The sequence below is a fragment of the Pteronotus mesoamericanus genome, unplaced genomic scaffold (genome assembly GCF_021234165.1).
Source record: "Pteronotus mesoamericanus isolate MK-2021 breed Mesoamerican mustached bat unplaced genomic scaffold, CSHL_Meso_final contig_25, whole genome shotgun sequence".
In the NCBI taxonomy this organism is placed as follows: Eukaryota; Metazoa; Chordata; class Mammalia; order Chiroptera; family Mormoopidae; genus Pteronotus; species Pteronotus mesoamericanus.
This window is the reverse complement of record NW_026555105.1, coordinates 17,608,753-17,633,131: the sequence shown is the minus strand read 5'-3', so window position 1 is coordinate 17,633,131 and position 24,379 is coordinate 17,608,753. Positions and strand designations below refer to the sequence as shown.

The 24,379-nt window shown below is 44.2% G+C and overlaps 2 protein-coding genes and 1 non-coding gene across 3 annotated transcripts in view; all 3 read right to left on the bottom strand.

Moving 5' to 3' along the window:
- LOC129070924 (ubiquinol-cytochrome-c reductase complex assembly factor 1) overlaps nucleotides 1-7,791 on the bottom strand; it is a 97,151-nt gene extending 89,360 nt beyond the window's left edge. The window contains 2 exon segments of the mRNA XM_054574150.1: nucleotides 6,406-6,553; nucleotides 7,784-7,791. Coding sequence (XP_054430125.1) covers nucleotides 6,406-6,553; nucleotides 7,784-7,791 — 156 coding nt within the window.
- Nucleotides 7,792-9,504: 1,713 nt separating this feature from the next.
- On the bottom strand, nucleotides 9,505-9,611 carry LOC129071017 (U6 spliceosomal RNA). Its single transcript, XR_008529179.1, has one exon. It is a non-coding gene; the product is annotated as a U6 spliceosomal RNA (small nuclear RNA).
- An 8,452-nt stretch (nucleotides 9,612-18,063) lies between these two features.
- On the bottom strand, nucleotides 18,064-21,711 carry GDF5 (growth differentiation factor 5). Its single transcript, XM_054573426.1, has 2 exons — nucleotides 21,087-21,711; nucleotides 18,064-18,938 (listed from the first exon to the last, which is right to left on the bottom strand). The coding sequence occupies exons 1-2, from the start codon at nucleotides 21,709-21,711 to the stop codon at nucleotides 18,064-18,066; spliced, it is 1,500 nt and encodes a 499-aa protein (XP_054429401.1).
- Between the last annotated feature and the right edge of the window lie 2,668 nt (nucleotides 21,712-24,379).

The window sequence follows — 24,379 nt, the reverse complement described above, 5'->3', positions numbered from 1 at the left end:
GCAAAGCACTTGAAAAGACATTTCTCTGAAGATTGCAAAAGGCCAACAAGCATATAAAATATGTGCAACATCACTAATCATTACAGAAATGCAAACCAAAACTACAGTATCATTTCACATCCATTGAGATGGCCACTATGGAAAAAAACTAAAATATACTGGTAAAGATGTGGAAACATTGGAACTCTGCTTTGCTGGTAGGAATGTAAAATGGTTCAGCTGCTGTGGAGAACAGAATAGAGAGTCCTCAACAAATTAAACATGCACTCCAACAATTCCACTTCTTAGCTTATACCCAAAAGAAATGAAAGCAGGGACTCGAACAGATATTTGTACAACCTTATGTTCAACATAGCACTATTTCACAATAGTCAAAAGGCAGAGTAACCCGAGCGTCTACTGACAGATGAATGGACAAACTAATGTGAGATATATACACAATGGAATATTATTCAGCCTTAAAAAGAAAAGACATCCTGATACATGCTACAACTGGACAAACCTTGAAGACATATGCTAAATGAAAATAAGCCCATTACAAAAGGACAACTACATAGTGATTCCACTTATATGAGTTTGCTAGAGTAGTCTTAGACAAAAATTAGAATGGTGGTTGCCCCAGGCTGAGTACAGGGGATCATAGGGATTTAGAGTTTCAGTTTTGTAAGATGAAAAAAGTTCTATGGATGATGGTGGTAACAGTAGAACAATGTGTATGTATTTAATAACACTGAACTATATACTTTAAAATGGGTCCTGGCTAGTGTGGCTTGTTGGTTGGAGCATCGCAGCATAAACTGGAAGGCCACGGGTTTGAGTCCCAGTCAGAGCACATGCCTAGGTTTCAGTTCCGTTACCAGTCGGGGTGTGTACAAGAGGCAACAGATCAATGTTTCTCTCTCATATTGATGTTTCTCTCCCTCCCTTCCCCTCTCTCTAAAATCAATGAGCATGTCCTAAGGTGAGGATAAAAAATAAAATAAAAAAATGGTTAAAATGATAAATTTTACATCATGTGTATTTTAGTAAATTTTTTATAGAGTGGCTTTCTACAATTTTTACTACTGTCAAAGAAAAGTAAAAATGATCACTAACACCCAGGACATCTCATAAAACTATAAGCAAGTCACGCTGCACTGCTCAAATGTCCCGTTCCTCTACTGGAGCGACTCAACAATAGCAGTGTTTTAGTTTCCTCCACCTTCCCAAACCCATTATTGGAGAGGGGGAAAAAATTGGCCAATAAGTCTGAAAGAAGAAAAAGTAAAGGAAGACTAATGAGAATGTTTCAGGAATACTATGTGTCTGTGGTTCAATTTTCTTATCAGTAAAATGGGAAAAATAACAGCGCTTACCTTTCAAACGGCTGTTGTAAGGATTAAGTTCATATATATAAAGTATTTAAGAGTGCTTAGCACATGGTAAGTGCCCTATAAATGTTAGCTGTCAATATTACTGCCCAGGAAATCTCAACGTCTTGCTTCAACTATATCCTTTATCTCATTGTTCTCTCTCTCTCTCTCTCTCTCTCTCTCCCTCTCTTCTTCCCTCCCTCCCTCCCCTGAATACAAATTCTCCAGCTACCAAAAAAAAAAAAAAACCAAACAAACCAAAAAAACAATAAACCTCCAGCTGGATATTCTCAATGGACACTGCTATTAATTCAGTCATCAAAGGCTGACCTGGGACTCAGTGTTAAGACTCCTCCTTCTGCCCTGGCTGGGTGGCTCGGTTAGTTGGAGCACCCATCCTGTACACCAAAAGGTTGTGGGTTCAATTCCAATCAGGGCACATACCTAGATTGCAGGACCCCAGTCAGGGCACACACAGAAGATGGCAGATTGATGTTTCTCTCTCACATTGATCTCTCCCTCTCTCAACACATATATCCTCAAATGAGGATTAAAAACAAACAAACAAACAAAACCCTCCTTTTCCCTCATCCTCAATATCTAACCTCTCACCAAGCTCTGTAGACTCTGTCTTCTCCTAAAACCATCCCTTCCTCTTTAACGACACTGCTCCTCCCCTCTTAGTAGAGTTTTTCATCACTTCTTCCAGGATTACTTAAGAAGCTTCGTACTGGCTTTGGGGTCTCTAACCTCAGCTCTCTCTGATCCATCCATAACTGCTACAGGGATCTATTAAAACAAAAATCTAATAATGGGTATGTGGGTTTTTACTCTGTTGACTTTTTAAAACTTTTTTAATACTTTCAAAATAAAATTTTTAAATTTCAATTAAAAAATTAGAGAAGAAACAAAAGTGTTCCCCAAATAGTGGTGGTTGTGGGAAGAGGGAACAACAGGAGAAAAAAATTGCAAAAGGGCAGAAAGAAATCTGGGGGAGTGATGGATATGTTCATTGTTTTTATTGTGGTGATGGCTTTTCAGGTATATACCAATGTCAAAACTTAACAAATTGTACAATTAAATAAGTACAATTTATTAACTGTCAATTAATCCTCAATTTAAAGAATTTACACCAGAATAAACTCAAAAATGAATGAAAATTTAAATATAAGTCATGACACCATAAAAGTCCTAGAAGAAAACATAGGCAGTAAAATTTCCAATATCCCACATAGCAATGTTTTTGCGGATAAATCTCCTAGGGCAAGGGAAATAAAGGAAAAAATTTAAACATGGGACTATATCAAATTCAAAAACTTCTGCACGGCTAAAGAAACCATAATCAAAATGAAAAAGGAACCAACCATATGGGAGAACATATCTGCCAATGTTATCTTGGGCAAGGGTTCATACGACTCAACACCAGGAAAGTCAAACAATCCAATTAAAAAATGGGCAAAAGACCTGAATAGACACTTCTCCAAGAAGAATATACAAATGGCCCATAGACATATGAAAGGATGCTCAACACCACTAGCCATCCAAGAGATGCAAATTAAAACCACAATGAGCCCTGGCAGGTGTGGCTCAGTGGACTGAGTGTTGGCCTGTGAATCAAAGGGTCTCCTGTTCGATTCCCAGTGCAAGGAACATGACTGGGTTGCAGGCCAGCTCCCCGGTAAGGGGCGTGCAAGATGTAGCCACATACTGATGTTCCTCTCCCTCTCTTAATTCTTCCCTTTCCCTCTCTAAAAATAAATAAATACAATCTTTAAAAAATAAAATAAAATAAAACCACAATGAAATATCACCTCATACCAGTCAGAATGGCCATCATTAATAGACCAACATGTGCTGGCGAGGATGTGGAAGAAAGGGCACCCTCGTGCACTGTTGGTGGGAATGCAGACTGGTGCAGCCACTGTGGAAAACAGTACGGAATTTCCTCAAAAAACTAAAAATCAAACTGCCCTTGATCCAACAATTCCTCTGCTGGGAATATACCCTTAGAATACCGAAACAGCAATTCAGAAGAACTTATGCAGCCTTATGTTCACAGCAGCACTATTTACAGTAGCACATGCTTGAAACAGCCTAAGTGCCCATCAGTAACTGAGTGGATCAAAAAACTGTGGTACATTTACCCAATGGAATACTACGCAGCAGATAGAAAGAAGAAACTCCTCCCTTTTGCGACGGCATGGAAGGAACTGGAGACTATTATGCTAAGTGAAATAAGCCAGTCCGTGAAAAACAAATACCACATGATCTTACCTATAAGTGGAATTTAATGAACAAAATAAACTAACTAGCAAAATAGAACCAGAGGCATAGAAACAAGGACGAGACTGACCGCGACCAGAGGAGAAGCAGGAGGAGGATAAGGATGGAAAGAAGGGGAAGGGACTAGTCAAGGAACAAGTATGAATGGCTCAGAGATATGGACAACAAGGTGGGAGCAGGGGATGGGCTGATGGAGGAAGGCAAACGGGGAAAGCTGGGACAACTGTAACAGAATAACAATAAAATACTTTTTAAAAAATTGAAAAAATTTAAATGAGGGGGAAAAGACAGTTAATGCACCCAAAAAATCTTAAAAAATACATCTTCCCAGGCCATGGCTGGATAGTCAGTTAATTAGAGCATTGTTCTGATACGCCAAAGTTGTGGATTCGATCCCTGATCACAGGGCACATACAGGAATCAAGCAATGAATGCATAAATAAGTGGAACAACAAGTCAATGTCTCTCCCCCCCACCACTTTCTTTCTTTCTCAAAATCAATAAAAATTTTTTTAAATAACACTTCCTTTGCTTAAAATACTTCAATGGCTCCCATCTTCCTCAACATAAACCTCCAGCTCCTAACCGTGATATAGAAGCCCTGCCTCCTCTCCTGCCATTTCCTCCTAAGTGCCGCCTGAGTCCAGCCACATAAATTTATTTAGTTACTTCGTTGTCTAGCATTCTTAGCATAAGCTAATGCTTCTCTTCTATGACCTTTCACACATTCTATAACTAATGCTCTCATTTAGTTCAGGCACCTTTCCCTGATGGATGCTTGCTCTCAGAGTAAGTGCCTCTCTACTCTGATCCCATAGCACTTGGTGCAGACTTCTATCACAGCATTTCAAGTGTTATATTAGTTCCCTGTCTCTCCTATTGGATTATAAACCTGAGAGTAAGGTTTATATGTTTTTCATCCTCAGTTCTTAGAATGTAGTAAGCATTCAAACAGTTGCTGAACTAAAAGCGAAGGAGAGCATTTAAACATGACTAGTATCAGTTGATTCTCTGATCAACCCTATCAAATTCACTGTTAAGGAAATCTGAGGCTCAGAAATGGTAAGTGACTTTCTCAAGGTCATACCCACAGTAAGTAATGGAGCCAACCTAGGCTGTTCAGACTCCTAAAAGTGCACTTTCATGTATTTATTAGGTCCTCACAGCGTTTAACCCAAATGCCTCTTCAGAGTAGGCGATCAATAAATATCTGCTACCTTCATGTTTACTGACACTTTCAACTTGTCCTAAGGGAGCTTCCATTGCTTTGTCACATATTACATTATAACATATATTAAGAAGACTTCAAAGAATCACAGTATAAAGTGAAAGTGACTTTCCTTATCTAAACTTGTTTTTAACCTAAAAAGATGAATAGAAAGTCATAAATAGAGCAGGGAATGACTAAAACAAGGCAGATCTAACCAACAAAATCCATCCGGAGAGGCAGATTCTACAGATGCTACCACCTAAAAAGAAATGAACCTGAAACAGTTCACATGCTCAGGAGCAAGAATATTCAATATAGCTGGGGCATCTACTAACTTCCAAAACAAATCGAGGTGTTCATTTCAGATATACCGCCCAATAAACTTTTCATCTCTTCCCCCAAATATCCATCCATCTGAAAAACTAAATAACTTAGGACATCCTAGTTGCCATTTCCTCAGCAGTCCTCAGATCTGAATCAATTTCTGCCCTTGCATCAACAACTACTCCACCAAGTGAATCTTTCTGTGCGTTGTAAGAACTGTTCGTCAAACGGGTAACTTACTGAGCAGCAATAGCAGACACTGCATTTAGCTAGGCTAACAAGAAATACAAGTAAAATTGCAGTCCTTATAAACCGAATGTAAACAGATTAGAAACACCAGTGTAAAATAACAATTCAAAAGATAGCCACAAGCAGGAAAAAAAAAAGTATCTGCTATGCAAACATGTCCTTTACCCAGGTTTTGAAAGACTTGCTAAAATTATACTCTCTCCTCCCAACATGGTTAGCAGCTAAACTCTGTAACTTTTCCATTGCTACTTTATTTCTCTTTTACTTTCTAGAGCTTACAATATGCTGGAAAGATCCGGACTGAATCAAGAGGTGCCAGTGGCTTCCCATAAGGGTGCTAAGAAGCGGAGTAGTCCTTGCTTCCTTGCTCCATTCTTCATTCATCATTCATTCATTCATTCAACAAATATTTACTGAACACCTATGGAATGCCAGACACTGTGCTAGGCAAAGTAAAAACGACAGATATGACCCCGGTACGCGTGCAGCTTTCAACTTAATAATCTATGATAGTTAAGAATTGACTCACTGATCTCTGAAACAAATCCAGGGAACCTCAGAATTCGAAAGGACTGCAGATTAACGTCCTCATTTTTCACATATGGCGCCTGAAGTGACTTGCCCAACCTCGCACTCTGCTTCAGTGACATAACAGGGACTAGATAGAACCCAGGTCTCCCGAAACTCCAACCAGTGCCCGCACGTGCTGCCTCTCACTGAGGGAAATGTGTCACGGGTGTTGACAAAGGAAAACCAAACTTCATTGAATTTAGGTCGGATGTCACTCTCCCTCTCCTCCAAAGAGAAGCCAAAATGGGTAAAGGGAGGCGGGAAGCTGCCTCAGTTTCCCCGCAGAGAGGCGACCGCGCAGCCTCGCTGCTGCACAGGCTCCACTCCTGCACTTCCTCCAGTTTCCCCCACCGCGTCCTCTCCTACTCCAACCCCAGGGCCCAGCGGACGACCGTACAAAATTACTCCTTCACTCACAAGGACTCGCGCGAGCAACGCCATGTTCCTCAACAACCATTTCCGGGTGAAGGGTGGGCTTCCGGAGTCCCCTCTGCCACCACCCCTTCACTAGGTCGTCCGTTCGCTAGCGGGTGCCAGGCAGAGACAGCGCAGGCGCACAAGGCTGCTGCCCGGACGAGCGCGCGCTTCCCGGGTGCGCTAGGCTGCCGAGGCCCTTACTGCCCCGGGACACACCTGCCTCCCTCTCTCGACTACGCTTGACGCGTCACAGAGGCTGAAGTCCTCTCTGCAACACCAGCCTTCTGTGACATATGGCTTCGGGGTTTTCATAGCTCTCTCCTTAACCGCCGGCTCCCAACCTTCACTACTCATAGCCTCCTTGTCAGCCTTTCCATTCCCCCCACGAAGTTCCTCACCGCCCTGTGCAAGGGGATTATAAAGGACAGGCTCTCGGGAGCTCCCTTAAAAGAGCCTGAGAAGGGGTAGTAGAGGAACACGGGGCACAGCTGAGTCCTGAGAAAGTAAGGGGAAGGGGACAGTCACGTGCTGTCCTGAGGCCTGAAGAGGAAGGAACTTTTTGGGTTTCTGGTTGTGCGGTTGTTAAATGGAAATATCTTTGAATGCTTGTAGGAAATGATTGTAGAGATGAAGATGCAGAAGAAAGAATCAAGGGTGCAAGGAGTTCCCTGAGGAGGTGGGAGAGAACAGCCTTGGCTAGAGGACCTTTTCCATTGTATCCCAAAAATAGCAGAGAAAAGGTGTCGGTGTCCCTGGGGTTGATTGGGAGCAGAAGGACTGGATGTTGAAGGACTTGCTCCTTTTCAGTCAACAAAGACCCGCTGCATGTTCACTTAAGTGCTGCACACAAGACAGGTGTGGATACTGACTTCGTAGCGCTCATTGACTGGTGGAGGAGGCACACAAAAGTCCAGTAAGCCAATGGAAACATAAAATAATTTGAAATTGTGTTAAGTGATAGGAAGGAAATAACTGAACTAGAGAATAACATGGTAAGCTAGATCTAGAGAATGTAGCCAGGTAAAGCCTCACTGAGGAGGTAATGTATGAGTTGCAATCCAAAGGATGAGAAGGAGCTGGCCACGGGCAATGACTTTGAACACGCTAGCTGATCAGCCAATATTGGGAGAGTGAGGAAGGGAAAGGAAATTCCAGGACAAGATTCCTGAGTGGAAGAGAACAAGGGTTTTTTATAAGAATCCGAAGAAGGCCGGGGTGGTATTGGAATTACTCTTAATTAATTTAAAGATATAATTGAGAAAGATCGGCAGACTGATAGGCAGCGGCTAAATTATACAAGGACTTCTAGATGAAGTCTAGACTTTATTCTAAGTCTACTATGAAACAAGCAGACAATATTAAGCAGGGGAGGACTGACTGGTTCATGTTTAGGAAGCTAACTTCGACTACTGTATGTACAATAGAATGAATCAGAGAGAGTTAAATATGAAAATGGAAGAACAGTTAGTAGGCTAACAGTCTCTGAATGCTAATGATTTTAGTATGTAGTTTTGTTTTTATGCAGAATATAAACATTTCCCTCAATAATCTTTCACATATGAAGGATTTTATCAGCTGAAATGAAGATGCTTTCTGCACTCAAGCAGGTATTGAAAAACAATGATGTAGTGTTTCTCCACATAAATTAGGACAAATGGCATCACATATTAAAAAGAAATAAGAGAAACATTCTTATTAATCAGACTCAAGAAGCAGATGTGACACAAAAACTGCACACTTAATACCAAGTGAATAATTCACACAAGAGATGATTAACTGAGATATTGGAGGCAAGAAAGAAGATTGAAAAGATATTACATTAAAGATGTTTGATTTCCTTCCTGATGGCTTCTATTTTCTCTGTGAACTAGGGAAGAGAGTTTTTCCTACTTGGGAATGCAGATGGTTTGAAATTGTAGTTTGGAAGAGTAGGTATAGCTTAAAGTTTAATAGAGAATGAAAGAAAAGGAGGCCAGTGAAACAAGGAGGATCTAGTTGAAACTAATGACTCTTCACTTTTTAAATTTTAATTTATTGATTTTAACCTGAAAGGTGATACATGATTACATTTTCTTTTCTAAAAATTAGCATGTTACAGGTAAAGCTGAAGTCCCTTTTACTACCGCCTTGAATCCCAATCCCTCCCACTCTCTCTAAAGTTGAGTTTCCTTCCAGATCTTTCTTAATGCTTTCACATACATATCCATATTCCCTTAGAAAATATATCATTCTGGTTGGAATGGGTTTTCTTTCTTTCTTTCTTTCTTTCTTTTTTTTTTTTACTTAATTGACAAAATACATTTTATTCTGCTGCTTTTTATCACTCAACAGTTTCTCTTCTTTTTTTAAGATTTTATTTATTTATTTTTAGAGAGAGTGGAAAGGAGGGAGAAGGTGAGGGAGAGACACATCAATGTGCGGCTGCCTCTCACATGCTTCCTACTGGGGACCTTGGCCTACCACCCAGGCATATGCCTTGACTGGAAATCGAACCAGAGACCCTTTGGTTCACTGGTTGGCACTCAATCCACTGAGCCACACCAGCTGGGGGCAACAGTTTCTTTTTTAAATTCTATGTATGTTGCTCCATATGTTTCCATTTTTTTTTCCTTTTAATAGCTGTTCTATCATATGATAGAGGTAACATATAGTATCCTTTTTTATTCTTATAACCAATGTTTTCTTTTTAAACTTTTTTTATTGATTGATTTTTAAGAGAGACATGGATTTGTTGCTCCACCTATTCATGCAGTCGTTGGTTGATTCCTGCATGTGCCCTGACCGGGGATCAAACCCACAACTTTGGTGGATCAGGGCAACATTCTAACCAAATGAGCTACCCAGCCAGGGCCATACCAGTGTTTTCTTGAATATTCTTGTGCACTTAAGAACAAAAATTGTAATGGCACCAACCTACTTCTATATGATCTATGTGATTTTTTAAATCATGTTTTTTCTATTACAGTTGTCTCAATTTATCCCCTTTTGCTTTCCTCCAACCATCCCACCCTGACCCCCTGTCCCAGTCAATTCCCACTCTGTTGTCCATGCCCATGGGTCATTCATATATGTTCTTTGTTTAGTCCCTTCTCCTTCTTTAAAAATATAGAACGCTTCACGAATTTGCATGTCATCCTTGTGCAGGAACCATGCTAATCTTCTCTATGTCGTTCCAATTTTAGTATATGTGCTGCCAAAGCGAGCACTGATCTATGTGATTTTTCTTCAAAACTATTGAGAACTATTGAGAACTATTAACCCTAACTTAGGATTAATATAGGAGAGAGCTGGTAGTTGAACTACATGAAGGACTAACATCTCTCAAGGTCATGGAATGAAGGTCATCAGGACTAAGGTGATGATATTGTTAAGAAAGAGGTTTGAATGATAGGTCAGAAAATCTATATAGTGAAGGATACAAAAAGAGGAAGAGGCTATTAGGAAAGAAGGGGCTTTAAGTGAGTAAAAGAAAATGTAATGAGCAAAACTGAGTGAGAGCGTAAAGGATAAGAAAATGTGGTCAAAGAGTGATATTTTTTAATTTAACATTTTAGAGTTAGAACTGTTCTGAATGATGACAAAGTGCAGGGGATAACTGTGGATATGGAAGAAAGTGGCTGAAGTGACGTGGAAGTGAAAATACCTGGAGTGGAGACTTTCAAAGAATTGAGAGCCCACGATTTAGAATGGATCATTTACACAGACATTTAGTTGCCTATGATGATGGCTAGATTTATAATGAAGAGGCCTGACATCAAAGTCGCTGATAAACAGAGAGTGTCCACGAAGTTGGAAGCAGCATGACCATATAGCATGAACCTTAAAGAAGCAGCAGATAGAGGGGTAATGGCTTGAAAGTGTTATTGGAAAATGAATGAAGACTCTGTCCGTCTGAACACACACAGGGTATAAAATAATAACAAGCAACTTCCCAAAGAAGGAAGGGCACAGGAGAAGTAATAGCCAAAAAGGAAGGCCAGATTTCAGTTAAGACAGAAAGTAGAAGGAACTTCCTGAGAACAGGCTGAGGACGTATACAAGTTCATCCTGCATGGAACCCATGGAGATTGTGGGTTTCACAGGGCCTCCCTCACAGCGCTCTTTCCCTCTCAGCCTAAACTCCCCAGTGCCTGTCAGCTTCTTCTCACCGCCAGGGCTCATCGGCTCCTTGTCCTCTAAACACTCAGCCTGAAACCCCAGCAATTTCCACTTTCTCTCAAAGCTCCTTCTCTCTCCCTATATTTCACCTTTCTCTTTATACTGTCTCTAACCCTCAGAATTTGTATACTTCCTTATAGGCACCATACTGAAATTCAGTCATTCATTAAAAATATATTTTTTTAAGATTTTATTTATTTATTTTAGAGAGAGGGGAAAGGAGGGAGAAAGAGAGGGGGAGAAACAGTACTCGGTTGCCTCTCTCACACCCCCAACTGGGGACCTGGCCGGAAACCCAGGCATGTGCCCTGACCAGGAATTGAACCAGCAACCTTTCAGTATGTAGGCCGATGCTCAAGCCACTGAGCCACACCAGCCAAGCCATTAAAAAGATATGTATTTGCTGAGCATTTATCATGATCCAGGCTCAGATCTAGATGCTGAAAATACAGTAGAAAATAAAACAAAGCTCCTGCACCCATGGAGTTTATATTTTAGTAAAGGAAGACAAATAATAGACAAATAAATATAATCTAATGTCAGGTATTGATAAATGCTAAGCAGGATAAGAATTAAAAAGTGAGAAGGTGAGCTGTTGTTTTAGATAAGATGATCAGGCAAGAAGACTTCACTGAATTTGGTAAGTGTGAATGAAATGAGAGAGTGACTCAAGTCAATATCTCAGAAAAGAACATGCTTGGTAGACAGAACAAGTGCCAAGACTCCAACGTGGGAGAATGCTCGGGCTCTCCAAGGGAGAACAAGAAGGTTATTATGGCTGGAGTCAAACGAATAAGAGTATGGGAGGAGATAAAGTTGACAAGGTGGCCCTAAGAGGCCAGATCCTGAGGGACCTTGTTGGCCATGGTAAAGACTTTGGATTCTATTCTAAATGTGTGATAATATACGTATAGAAAAATCCCTGGAACGGTACACAAGAAACAGAAATGGTGGTTATGGTCGTTGATGCTGAGGAAGAGGATTGGAGAACCAATAGGTTAGGTATGGAAGGTAGACATACTTTTACTATATAGCCTTTTGTCTTATTTGAAGTTTGTAACATATCTATGTAATTACCTTTAAAATTGAAATAAAAATATCCATGTCCCTCTCAAAATCTAAATCTGAAAAAAAATTTACTCATTGGTTTTATGGAAAATACAAAGAAGTAGAACTTGGTCCTTGCCTTCAGATATATTACAGTCATGAGTCATGGGTGTACAATACACATTCACAATTTTTTTAAAAACAATTCAAAAGAATCAAGTTGGACTCCTATCTCACACTATATGGTAAATTAACTCAATATGGAACATATGCCTAAATTTAAAAATTAAACTATAAAACTTTTCAAAGAAAATATAAAAATATATAGTCATGAAGTTGTGTCAGGCAAAGCCTTCTTAGATACAACAGCAAAAGCACAGATAACAAAAGAAAAATAGATAAATTAGACTATATAAACATGTAAACCTTTGTGTTGTAAAAAGATACCATCAAGAAAGTGAAAAGGTGTGGAATAGGAGAAAATATTTACCAATCATATATCTGATAAAGGACTTATCTCCAGACTATAGAAAGTATTCTACATTTCAATAATAAAAAAATAAACACCCAATTAAAAATGGGCAAAGGATTTCATTAGCCATTTCTCAAAGATATACAAATGGCCATCAAGTTAATGAAAAGATGAGCAACATCATTAGTCATTAAGGAAACACACACACAGGCGCAAACACTCACACAATGAGATACCACTTCCCACAGCCTCTAGATGGCTATAACCAAGCAGACATGTAATACAAAGTGCTGGACAGGAGGTGAAAAAGCTGGATCCTTCATACATTACTGATGGGAACATAGAATGGTACAGCTCCTTTGGAAAATAGTCTGGCTTTTCCTCAAAATAATAAACATAGAATTATCATATGACCTAGTGATTCCATTTCTACATATACATTCAAGATAAATTTACACATGTTTACACAAAAATTTGTATATGAATGTTCATCACAGCTAAAAAGTGGAGACAAATATCCATTGACTGATGAATGGCTAAATAAAAGGTGGCTATAATACAGCAATAAAAAGGATTAAACAAAATGGATTATTATACAGCAATAAAAAAGAATAAACTGATACATGGCTACAACAGGAATGACCCCCAAAAACATTATGCTAAGCGAAAGAAGTCAATCACCAGAGGCTGCATTTTGTGTATGATTCCATTTCTATGAAGTGTCCAGCCACCCAGTCTCATGGCCTCTTTCTGGACCTCGTTACCAGACTTGTTTAATTCTGAAATTTTAAGTTTTTGCCATTCTGTGTTCTCACCATTCTGTTATTTCAGCTTTTATTCACTACTCCTACTATACTTGTCATTCTACCTTGTTGGGACCTCCAGGCTTTTAAACTCTCCTCGTTGTAGTCTTTCAACCCTCTCTTCTCTTTATTACTAACTCCTGTCTAACTCAGACCAAGTGGTCTATTATGTTAACCTTTGTCTTGCCAATATTAACTCCTTTGCTCAAATATCTTTATCCTGCTCACCTGGAAAGACCCCATACCTATAATTGTCCATTTAATATATGCCTACATCAAGATTATTGAAAACTATTGGAGAAAACCATGCAAGAGGCATATCGGTACCCCCTCAAATATGGTTACCATTCTCTATTATGCTCAACTCTGACCCCTTCTCCAACACTACTATTTATAGCTACAATAGATCCCGAGGGCTACCATAACAAAACACGCGCATACACAAACCAAGTGTCTTCAAACCACGGAAATGTATCGTTTCTCAGTTCTGGAGGCTAGAAGTCCAAAATCAAGGGGTTGGCAGGACCATGCTTTATCTGAAGGCTCTACAGAAGGATCTTTCCTTGCCTCTTCCTAGCTTCTGGCAATTGCCAGCAATCCCTATGTTTCTTGCTTTATAACTGTATCACTCCAGTTTCTGTCTCTGTCATCACACGGCCTTTTTCCTCTGTGCCTCTCTCTGTGTTTCTTGTCCTCTTATAAGGACTCCAGTCGTATTGGATTAGGCCCACCCTAATGCCTTATCTTAACTTGATTACATCTGCAAAACCCCTTTTTCCAAATAAGGTTATATTCACAGGTGTGGGGGTTAGGACTTCAACATACCTACATAAGGGACACAATTCAACCCATAACAGGAACCTTTTCCGCAGTCCTCATACCTTGACTCTGACCCCTCCCTACAGTCTCTGAATGGATGGTCTCACCTTCTACTTCACAGAGAAAATAGAAATTATAAGCCATCAGAAGGAAACTCAACTTCCTACCACTAAACCAAGTACTTGGCCTTCATAGTGTGCATGTATCCTTTCTTCTTTGTATCATTTCATGGAAGAATTGCTGCTTTTCCTATTTACAGCTGATCTCTAAAGAGTTTTTCAAATTTGATGTCCAAAGCTGACTTCATCATCTTCCTCTCAAAATCTATTTCTCTTTCTGTGTTCTCTTTTTTTGTTATTGTTGAATAGCACACTGTTTACCCAGTTGTCCAAGCAAAAAGCCACAGGATTCACCCTTGACTATGCTTGTCCCTTACTCTCTCCATCCCAACAGTCCCCAAGTCCTGCTAAATAGAGCAGAAACACAGTTTCCTTGGGCTTATACACTGCATGTCTATGAATGAAGCCCACACTTGTATTCACATTTAGGCACCCACATTATAGTCAATTGATTTCACAGCCACCAACAACACTCTTTCCATGTGAAGTTGTGAAATCATATTTTTTTCACATCCTGTAAATGTACTGTTGGTTTCATGCATCCACATGTATAATTTGACTTTTTTCCCTGTTTTATTTAATCTCCTTTGATTGAGCCTATCATAGACTTATCATCTTAGCATCCTTTGGGGTCTTTATTTTTCTCTTTCAGTCATGCATGAAACTTGAGGACATGATCATTGCAAGATAAGGGAATTCATGTAAAGTGCTAAGCATAGTACCTGGCACCTGATAAGCCCTCAACAAGCATTAACAAATGTGGTTGTTATTACTCCAACATTCAAATGGAGTCTGGACCAGAGTAGACCTTCAAAAATATTTATTGATTAATGAATCAATCAATCAATAAATCAAAGATTGATGGAATGAATGAATATCCTCTCTCCTGAATCTCAAGCCCAGTAAATTTAATATTATTATCCTTCTTCGACAGATAGGGAAACTGAGCCTCATAGAGGTTAAGTAAATTGCCCAAAGACACTCAGCTGGAAAGTAATAGAGTCAAGACTGGACCTACATCTGTCTGACTTTCAAGCATATGTGACTAAGCCTTCTCTACTCTGCTTTCTCACATCTATATACAGATTGGATATGAGAACTGGTTGTGGAGCCAGAGTGCAGTCTGAGAGGCTTCCCAAGGTTGTGTGTTCCAAGCCCTAGAAAAGCTGATTCTCCTGTTCATGGCTTTGGAACAGAGGATTATGCAAGAGACCAAGAGATGGGCATCTCAGCACTGTCCACTTCTTGCCTCTGCCAAGGGCCTCCCACTTTCTCTGCCCTAAGCTATCTGCTTAGCCATTTCTCCCCAGGAACCAACAACACAGCGTGTCCCTGAGGGGATACTTTTAAGACCAGGGAGCCAAGCCTCAGGTGAGTAATTCCACTGCTTGCCAGGACTGGGGTCAGTGGAATGTGGGGCCCAGAAAAGAAGCAAAAACTGGTACAAGGAACACTGAGACCTATAGGAGACCTGTAGTAACTTCTCTGGCTGTCCGTTTCCTTTCTGTAAAAATGGAGGGGTAATGTTCCTTCCCTGCCTGCTTCATGGGACTGTTTGAGGCACATTAATGATAACAGCTAATATTATTGAGTGACACCTCTGTGCCAGGTACTGTATTGATTGTCTCTCATATCCTCACAGGTAGCCCTATGAAATAGGTATTATCTTTCCACCTCGCCTTTGTTTTACAAATGAGGAAACCAAGATTCAGGGAATTAAGTTACTTGCCCAAGTACCCTAAGAGACGGATCTGAAATTTGAAACTGAGCTGCCTTTTGAGCCCTTCAGCACTGCAAGACATTGGCTGGGGGAGTGTTTCTGAACTTTAAGGAATGATAGAAGGCTTGTACCCTTTTTGTACAAGAATGTACAGTAAAAGTATGCAGCTTGTTATGATTGAGCCTGGAGGAGGGTGCCTGGTGGAGATAGTTCTCCAAGGAGGAAGTGGAATAGATCAAATGTTTAGGATGGAAGGGCTGTTCCTACTCACCCCACAGTTGTCTGACTGGATCTCTGTAGTCTTGTGGGGAGTGGGGATGGTACACAGTCTGAGTGGCTCTTTCAAGAAAGAGAGGCCTAGGGCAGGTTAAAGAGGGAAAGGAAGCTCCTTGGGTATCAAGCCAGAGCCACAACAGTCGATTCAATGCCCAGGCCTCATTGAGGCTAAGGTGATGTGAAACTCTGATGGGGCAAAGGCAGAGAGCAGCTGCAGTTTTGTCAGACTTTCCAAGAAACTAGGGAGACACAGACCAGAAAACAAGGGTACATGGGAGTCAGCCCCACCTGTGACTGCTTTGTCCCCTGTCTCTCTGCCCTTAGGGTTCCAGCCACCCAGTTTCTACACTGCTCACCCTGTATCCGCAGCCCGCTGCTTGGCCTCCCTGGCACCTCCCTTCCAGGCTCACTCTCCTCTCACACACACCAGAACTCTGTCTGCCGTGGCAGCTTCTTTGTTTACTTCCAGATTTTGCAGGCCTGCCACCAGCCAAATACAACGAAGCCCAGCCAGGGAGGGAGAGGCTCTGGGCTCAGGCTGCCCCCTGCACGGGGCTCTTGCTTTAGGTCCTGACAACCCACATTTCAGGTCTAGAGGGAAGGGACACAAGATCTGCCCATAGCTGGGCAGGAATCCCCACTGTTGAAACAGCTTTGGCTAAGAGCCCTGGGAATCAAAGGCTCAGCTGGAGAGAGGTGGGGAAAATGTTGAGGCCCCCTGGGTGGGAAGCAGAGGCCTAGACTCCCTTCTCCTAGTCCTCCCTCTCTTCAGCCAGGCAGGACCTGGTCCTGAGCCCTTAGAATCAGGATTCAGGTGCCCAAGTTTCCCTACCAGAGGGCTCTGCTCCCTCCCAAGAGTTCATATCTCATGCCTCCCCCTAAAGATTCCAATGGGGAAAAGGAAGTGAACATTTAGTCTGGGCAAAGCCCCAAGTAGGAAACATTGTCAGGATCTGTCTGGCATTGGACTGTCTGAGGTTAGTGGGAGGGTTATTTATCTAATATATAAATTTGTATTTATATCATGTATAATGTAAAGAGGAGGGGCGCCAGCTCTGTTTCTGAAGATGGGGGTGAGAAGGTAGGAGGAGACAGGGGAACAGTAAGTAGTGAAGGTGATGAGCAGGAGGGTAGCAAGGCCATAAACAAGATCATGTGAGGAACAGTGGTCAATGGCAAAAAGGAGATGCCTCGCTAAGAGGGGAAGAGATCTCTGGCAGGCCAGGTTTCCCAGTGAGAGGCAAAGGACCCTTTAAATGGCAATCAGTTCATTTTATGAGTATGGGGGGCGGTGAACTGGGGTGAGGGGACAGCAGATACTAGTGAATAAAGTGGGATGATTTTAGAGGAAATGAAATCCCCAATTTCCCTCTCATTTAGGGATCCATTTCAGAGACAACCAGCTTGACTAAGAAGTGCCAAAAAGAAAACTTAACTCTGTTGGCAGGCCCCAACGGAGCAGATGGAGCTCCAGACCAATGGGCTTTTGGAAGGAACGGGAATGGGGTTAGAGGTAGCACTGGCCCTGCTATGGTTTCCAGGACTGGGAGCGGGGACTGGAGCCCTGGACGCTGGGTTTATAGATGAGGCAACCCCCCTCCCCTCCTTGGGCCAGTCATTCTTTGAGGGGTCACTGTGTCCCCTGGAGTAAACAAGAAATCTGCCACAGTTTTAGGCACAGTTTTGCTTTTTATCTCATCAATGTACATTTTAATCTAACAGTCTAACAGCCCCGCATTCCTCACCCCTACCCAAGCCCTCTCCCCCTCTTTCCCACCCCTGCCCAGTCAGCATCTCCTCTATCCCAGGGGCAGAAAGTCACGGGCACCATGGTGATTCAAGGAGGATGCGGCGCCTGTGGCTCTCCCAAGAGGAGCCCTCCCTGGAGAGTCCAGAGTCCAAGGAGGCCCAGGAAAGGAGAGATCAAGGGCTGAGTCTCATTGGAAAACCAGGTTTGCTGGGTCTCAGTCCCATTCAGAGTCTGTCTCCCTGGGACTGTCCCTGCCAGTCAGAGCAGCAGAAGGGCAGAAATCCTCAGACAGAGGGACTTGTGGATAGAAAGGAATCTTTAGCCCTTGTCCCACTCAGAGAGTGAGCAACGCTGTTGAAATCCTTCTTCAGGCAGGATGTGTAGATGCTCCGGACTGCAGCTTCCCGACCGCTCTGTGATCCCACAAGTGGCAGGAGGGACCCTTGTGAACAGCATCGTGGGGATGCGCCACCAGGAAGACAGGGCCAGTGCTGCTACCTGCAGCCACAAGACTCCACAACCATGTCCTCATACTGCTTATAGACCACGTTGTTGGCGGAGTCAATGAAGAGGATGCTGATGGGACTCAGCCGCGTGGGCACACAGCAGGTAGGTGGCGTGGACTCCGGGTCCATGGAGTTCATCAGGGTCTGGATGACTGCGTGGTTCGTCGGCTCCAGGTGAGAGCGCAAGGGGAACTCACATAGTCCCTCACAGTGGAAGGCCTCGTACTCAAGAGGGGCAATGATCCAGTCATCCCAGCCCATGTCCTTGAAATTGACATGCAGTGCCTTTCGACTGCAGCGGGCCTTGGGGTTCTTGCTGGGCCGCTTGCCCTGGCGTGTGGCCAGTGGAGCCCTCCGTTTTCGCCGCTGGCTGAACAGGTACTCATACACAGTCTTATCATCCTGGCCAGAGCGGGCCTTAATCTCATTAAAGAACAGGTCCCGCTTCTTGGTACGGCCAAACACCAGGAACAGGGCCTTCTCATGAACCTGACGGGCAGCCCGGTCAAAGCCCAGGCCGCGGAGGTCCACAGCCCGGCCCCGTTCCCAGGCCTCCAGCTCCAGGCACAGCTGGGCCGAGTTCTTAAAGTTTCGGAAGAGCTTCCAGATGTCAAACACCTCCCAGCCAGATCCGTCCAGGCCTGGCACGGAGCGCACATCCAGCAAGGCTGCCGGCTGCCGGCCGCTGGGGCAGCTGGACAGCTTCAGCTGGGCAGCCCGCCCGCTACTGGGGGCCGCTGGCTTGGCTGTGTCCGAGGGCTTCTTCCGCAAGATCCGCAGCTCGGCCCCTAGCAGCCCATCCTTCTCCAGGGCACTAATGTCAAAGACGTACCTCTGCTTCCTGACCACAGGACCTCGGTCATCTAGAGAGAACACCCAGAAGTCATTCCCTGCAACCTCATCAAGAAAGCCAGTCACCTCGAGGCCTCGGGGGAGGGCCACAGCTCTCTTCCCCTCCAGAGAGCTCTCTTTAACCTCTTCCCCACTCTGAGAGAGGCTAAGATCCAAACCACTGAAAGCCTTGTTCAGAATAAAGGAGCGTCCTACACAGCCTACCAAGTAGGTTTGTTTATCTGTAGATGTGGCTGGGGTAACCTGAGTGATGCTGGGTTTTTGTGTCCATCACTATTCATATCAGAGATTCATCAGCTTTAGAACTGCCTTCTACCTACCTCTTTCCTCTCTGTTATTGAATATGATATCTCACTGGTGAAACAGATGGGGTTTGTCATTATAATTACTCCTGTTTTCCCAGGGGGGGAACCTGAGGCTCAGAGAAATCAGGTGTCTCTTGCTTGAAGTTACCCAGCTAGGAGACAGGAGAGTTGAAACACTAGCCTAGAACTTTTTATACCCAATCTGAAGCTGCTTCCACTATACCTTAAAGAAAGTCTTAGTGTTTTCTTTTTACAGATGAAGCACAGAGAAGGGGAGTGACTTGACCATAGTCACGCAATGAGTTAATGACAAAACTGCTCTGCTACCCGATCTCCCTGCTTCCCAATCTAATGATTTTGTTGTGTATGTGTCTCACCTCCTGGATGTATGAGTGTGTGCATGTGTGTGTGAAAGTTTGTGTGTATGATTGGGTTCATATGTGAGTAAGAAAGTGGCATAAATAAGTGATGTCATGTGAGGTATGATTGGGCTTGTGTCAAAATGTGAAGTGTATGTGGTATGTATGTGAGGATATGTAAGAAGATTCCACATATACGCATAGAAGAAGATATGTGCACATATGTACGTGTGTGATTCAGCATGTATATATAAATATGGGCTGTGTGTATGTATAAGAAGCTCAGTAGTATATCCAATCCACATGCCCTCTTTCCTAAATACCAATTTGCCATTGGGAAGCATTCATATATTGCTCTAGAAGGTGACTAATTAGGCCTTTAAACTCCCCATCTCCCCCTCTCCGAGCTCCCTTAGTGCTGGGGGGCACAAGGACTTACTTTATGAGCCCCCAAGGGGTCACAGCTTTCCCTGACTGGGCAGGCAGCCAGGCCACCTCCCCCATCTCAGCCAGACCTGCTGCCTCTGTGCCTCCCCCGCCTTCTGTCATTCCCCTACAGGCCAGCTCTAATGAGGAGCCTCTCCCACTCTGACCCCTCCCCCACCCTGCCAGCGAGAGTCCTAAGACTCACAGAACCAGAGCATATGAGCTGCGATCCACCCTAACAATCACACTTGGGGAGAAACTGAGGCCCTGGGAAAGGAAGAGACTTGCTCAGATCACACAGCAAGCTGAGGGGGAAAGCCAAGACAGTAAGGCCAGGTGGGCGGAAGGAGAAAGGAGGGAAGCAGTTATTCTCCTGGGTTAATGATAGAAATGATCTGTGTTTAGGACAGGACATAAAGTTTCATATTTGAAGGGCTCTCAAAAATCACCCAGTCCAACCCCCATATAGCCGTACAGACGGGGAAACTGACCCTGAAGGGAGAAGGAGCTTTCCCAAGGTCACACGGTTAAACCCTAGGTCTGTTGTCCTCTCCCAAACCCCATATATCTCAATGTCATTCCATGACTCCAAGATGCCTCGCTTACTGTCTTCTCCTACCCCGCCTCCTCTGCTCTCTAACCTGAGGGTAAAGTGGCAGGGTGATGGGTGGCTAGAGATTAAGTTCTCTCTCTGCCATCTGAGAAAACCTACGAACCCCTGAAACCTAGAAAGTCTGGCCAATCCACATAGGAATAGAGCATGGCCTGGTGATCAAAGAGTCTTAGAGTCTGGTCCCCAACTCTGCCACCACCTGGCAGGTCTTGTCTCCTCTCTGGGCTTTAGTCATCCTCTCTGCACCTTGCAAGAATTGGACTTGGTGATCCCAGGTGCCTCCAATCTGACATGCCAGCACCCTGGGACCTGGTATGCGTGAGATAGTCCCAGACCTCCCCAGGGCAGATGCACACACAGTCTCCCACCAGTGCAGTGTCAGGGCTCTGAAAGGCCCCTCCATGCATGCAGATGCCCCTCCCTCTGAGCCGTGCCCCGGCCACCCCGCCCCCTCACCTTGCCCTTTGTCAATAAAGCTGGTGATGGTGTTGGCCAGGCCAGCCTCCAACTTCACGCTGCTGTTTCCTCCCTTTCTGTCAGCATCGGACAGCGTCCTGTACAGCGAGAGCATGTACTCGTGGGGAGTGATGGGGGGCGGGCGGAACGTCTCCTTGGGCTCTCGAGGGGCCCCAGGCTCCCTGGCCTTCTTCAGCAGGAAGGGGCTGGGGACAGCACCTGCCTTTGGGGGTGCCTTACCCCCAGGAAGCTGTCCTTTGGGGGTCACAGTCCGCGTTGCAGCCTGCCTTGTCTGGGGAGGGTGTCCTGGCTTGGGTTCAGGGCCACCCGATCTGGGGGGCAGCTTTTTGGGTTCATCCTTCTTGGGCTGTGTCAGGCCTCCTGCCTGCCCAGTGCCCCCTTTTGCCCTGGCATTGGTGGCTCCCCCACCATAGCTGTGACCCCCTGGCCTGAATACGTTCCGGGCCAGAGGGGGCCTCTCTTTGGCTTCTGCTTTGGCCAATCCTGGCCTGGTCCCCTGGGGTCTCTGGCCCAAGTCAGGGGCCCCCAACACAGTGCAGATAAATTCCAGGTCCAGCCAAGCCAGGTGCCAAAGCAAGAAAGTGAGGGGTTTGGAGAGTCTCATCCTCTGGCCAGCCGCTGAATGACACCAAAGAGAACGGCGGCAGCAGCGAAGGTGCCTCTGGTTTGGCAGGAAAAACCATGAAAGGAGTGGACCCTCAAAAGCAGCGGCAGCAGCAGTAGCAGCAGAAGGAAAGGCTTTCTCCTCAGTCTGAGACTCTTTAAGTCTGCCGGGTGTGTGTTTGTATCCAGTCCCATAGTGGAAATGCTCTCGTATCCAGACGTGCACCGTCTCCAGTCAGCAGCTGAAAATAACTCGTTCTTGAAAGGAGAAAGCCGACCGCCCCCTTTCTCCTGCACAACTGACTGAGGGCTTGAAGGAGGCTTGTATAAGGCTGAGGGATTTTTCCAAGAAGGAAGAATGGCGTAATGCTGCCTGTGTGCTCCAGTTTTTTTTTTTTTTTTAAGTTTTGAATCCTTTCCAGTGAAAATACTTCACACACACACACACACACACACACACACACACATGCACACACACACACACACACACGCCTGCAGGTGCTCAGAAAAATCTTTTACAAACCTGAACTCAGGAATTGGAAACGGAATTTCAACCCAAACCAATTTAATTACTCTCTGATGTCATGCTGTCTAAACTCATTTAAGTGCGATATATTTATGTGAAAAAAATCACCGCTGCCCTTTCGAGGCCATGGCTCACGGGGGCTCTTGGCACAGAGCCCTGAAGCGTGACTCGAGGCTTAGGGGGCCCCTCGGTCCATGGAGCAGACTCAGGGGTCTTCACCTCCACCTCACGGGGCAGCCCACCCCACCCTCCAGAGGAGAGATGCTGAGGAATGAGCTCAAGATCTTAAGCCCCAGAAGCATGGGGAGTGTGGGTTTTCAGCTAACTCCTTGGGGTGTTTTTAAAGCAGTTTCAACCCCTGCGTCTAGTCTGGGGCCTGATTTGTTGTTGGGGGGGCAGCACAGATGGCAGCATTTACCCACAGTTTCTTTTATTTTAATAAACTTGTGGTGACCCAGAGACAGAAAAATATCAGTACCCACTACACCCCTCCCCCACGTACCATTGACTAAACTCAGATGGTTTCTTCAGACATTGGAGGGCATTGCCACCCCAGAGCCCACTCCTCGGATGGAGGTAGGTCTAGGGTGTACCTCACTACTGCCCCAGGAAATGCAGACTCCAAGTTTTGTTGGAAAAGGACTGGCTGAGTTCAGAGGTGGCAGACCCAGGCTGGGGCAGCAGCGGCCCCTGCAGGAGGCTGGAAAAATGACTCCCTACATCATGCTTTTCTGATAGCTCTGGAAGAAGGCTGAATTCCTGCTGGACTCATGGGGGAAAGCTGTTACCTTCACCTGGAATACCCACTTTTCACTCTCATAACTGAGGAAGTCCTCCTTACCCTGAGAGCTTCATCCTGACCATCACCTCCTCTGGGAAGCCTTCCCTGACTCCCAGACAGAGCCATTTACCTCTTCTTGTACACTTTGTTACGTTTGCCACACTGTAAGTGGTATAGCAGCAGGGTAGAAGCGGTAGTCAGGCAGGCTTCCTTCTTAATCTGAGATTCTTTCAGCCTGGCTAATAAAGATCTGTTTGTACTCTAAGGTCACCAGATTGGTTTTCCAGCGCAGCTGACACACAGTAGAAGCTCAGTAAGTGTTTGATGAATGAAAGAAGATGAAATTCACAGCTGGGGGTATCCAGGTGCCTGACCAGTCCTTTCATGGAGACACTCCCAGATCCTTGTCGTCCTCAGAGCACAGAAGCATAACTTGGCCATTCCAAGCTTCCTTTTGTGCTCCTCGGTCAGAAACCCAGTAGAGCCCCACCTCCCTTCTCACAGGACCAATGCACCACCAGGTGCTCTTTGCGGAAACTTTGAGGAAGACCTGAATTTACCACTATCCCTCCAACTGCCCAGATTCACAAATGGCTTCCCTTTTGACTTGTCCCCAGTCATCCCGCAGTCCTCCCTCCTCTCGCTCCCCCCTGCCTCGCTGTCTCTGCCCTCCTCACCGCCTGTCCTACTATAATTCCCTAATCACTAGCTTCCATGCCTTTAGGGTATTTCTGTTCCAACTCTTCCTCTCTCTAAAACCTACCCAATGAAAATTGCCAACTCATGTGCCCTCTCCTCCAGGAAGCCTTCCCTCATTCACTGGAAAATACAGAACTCCTGAATTGCCACCACACATTTTCTGTGCCCTTTTCCACTTTGGTAGCTCAAAGATTGTCTGGTTCTGCTCCTGCCACTTGCCTCAAACAAAGTTCATTTCTTCCACTCTGTGTGCTTTTTTCATAGTTTTTTTTAAATCATAACTTAATTCCTTATAACTGTAATAATTTATTTACATATCTGTCTCCCTCATTAGATTATGACTAGACTGTACTATATTTGTCTTTCAATTATTCCCAGTGCTGGGCAAAGGGCCCAGCACATAGCAAACTCTCAGTATGTGTTGTATGGATGAATAAATCTCTAACTGGCCTTATATATGAAAGCCATCATTTTCTGCCTTAAGATGTAGTTATTTGTGGACATATCATGCCTTCTGTGCTAGACTCTGAGTTTCTTAAAGGGAGGGATTCTGTCTTACAATGTACTAGGCACTTTGCAAGATCGACTGAGTGAATAAATGGAGGGATGAACAAACGAACCAACCAATATACCCCTGCACAGGGTTTGATAAAGAGCATGCGC

Coding starts and splice junctions, on each gene's coding strand:
- GDF5 (XM_054573426.1), bottom strand. CDS start 21,711: ATGAGACTCTCCAAACCCCTCACTTTCTTGCTTTGGCACCTGGCTTGG. Junction 18,939..21,086: donor CTTTATTGACAAAGGGCAAG/GTGAGGGGGCGG, acceptor TGTTCTCTCTAG/ATGACCGAGGTCCTGTGGTC.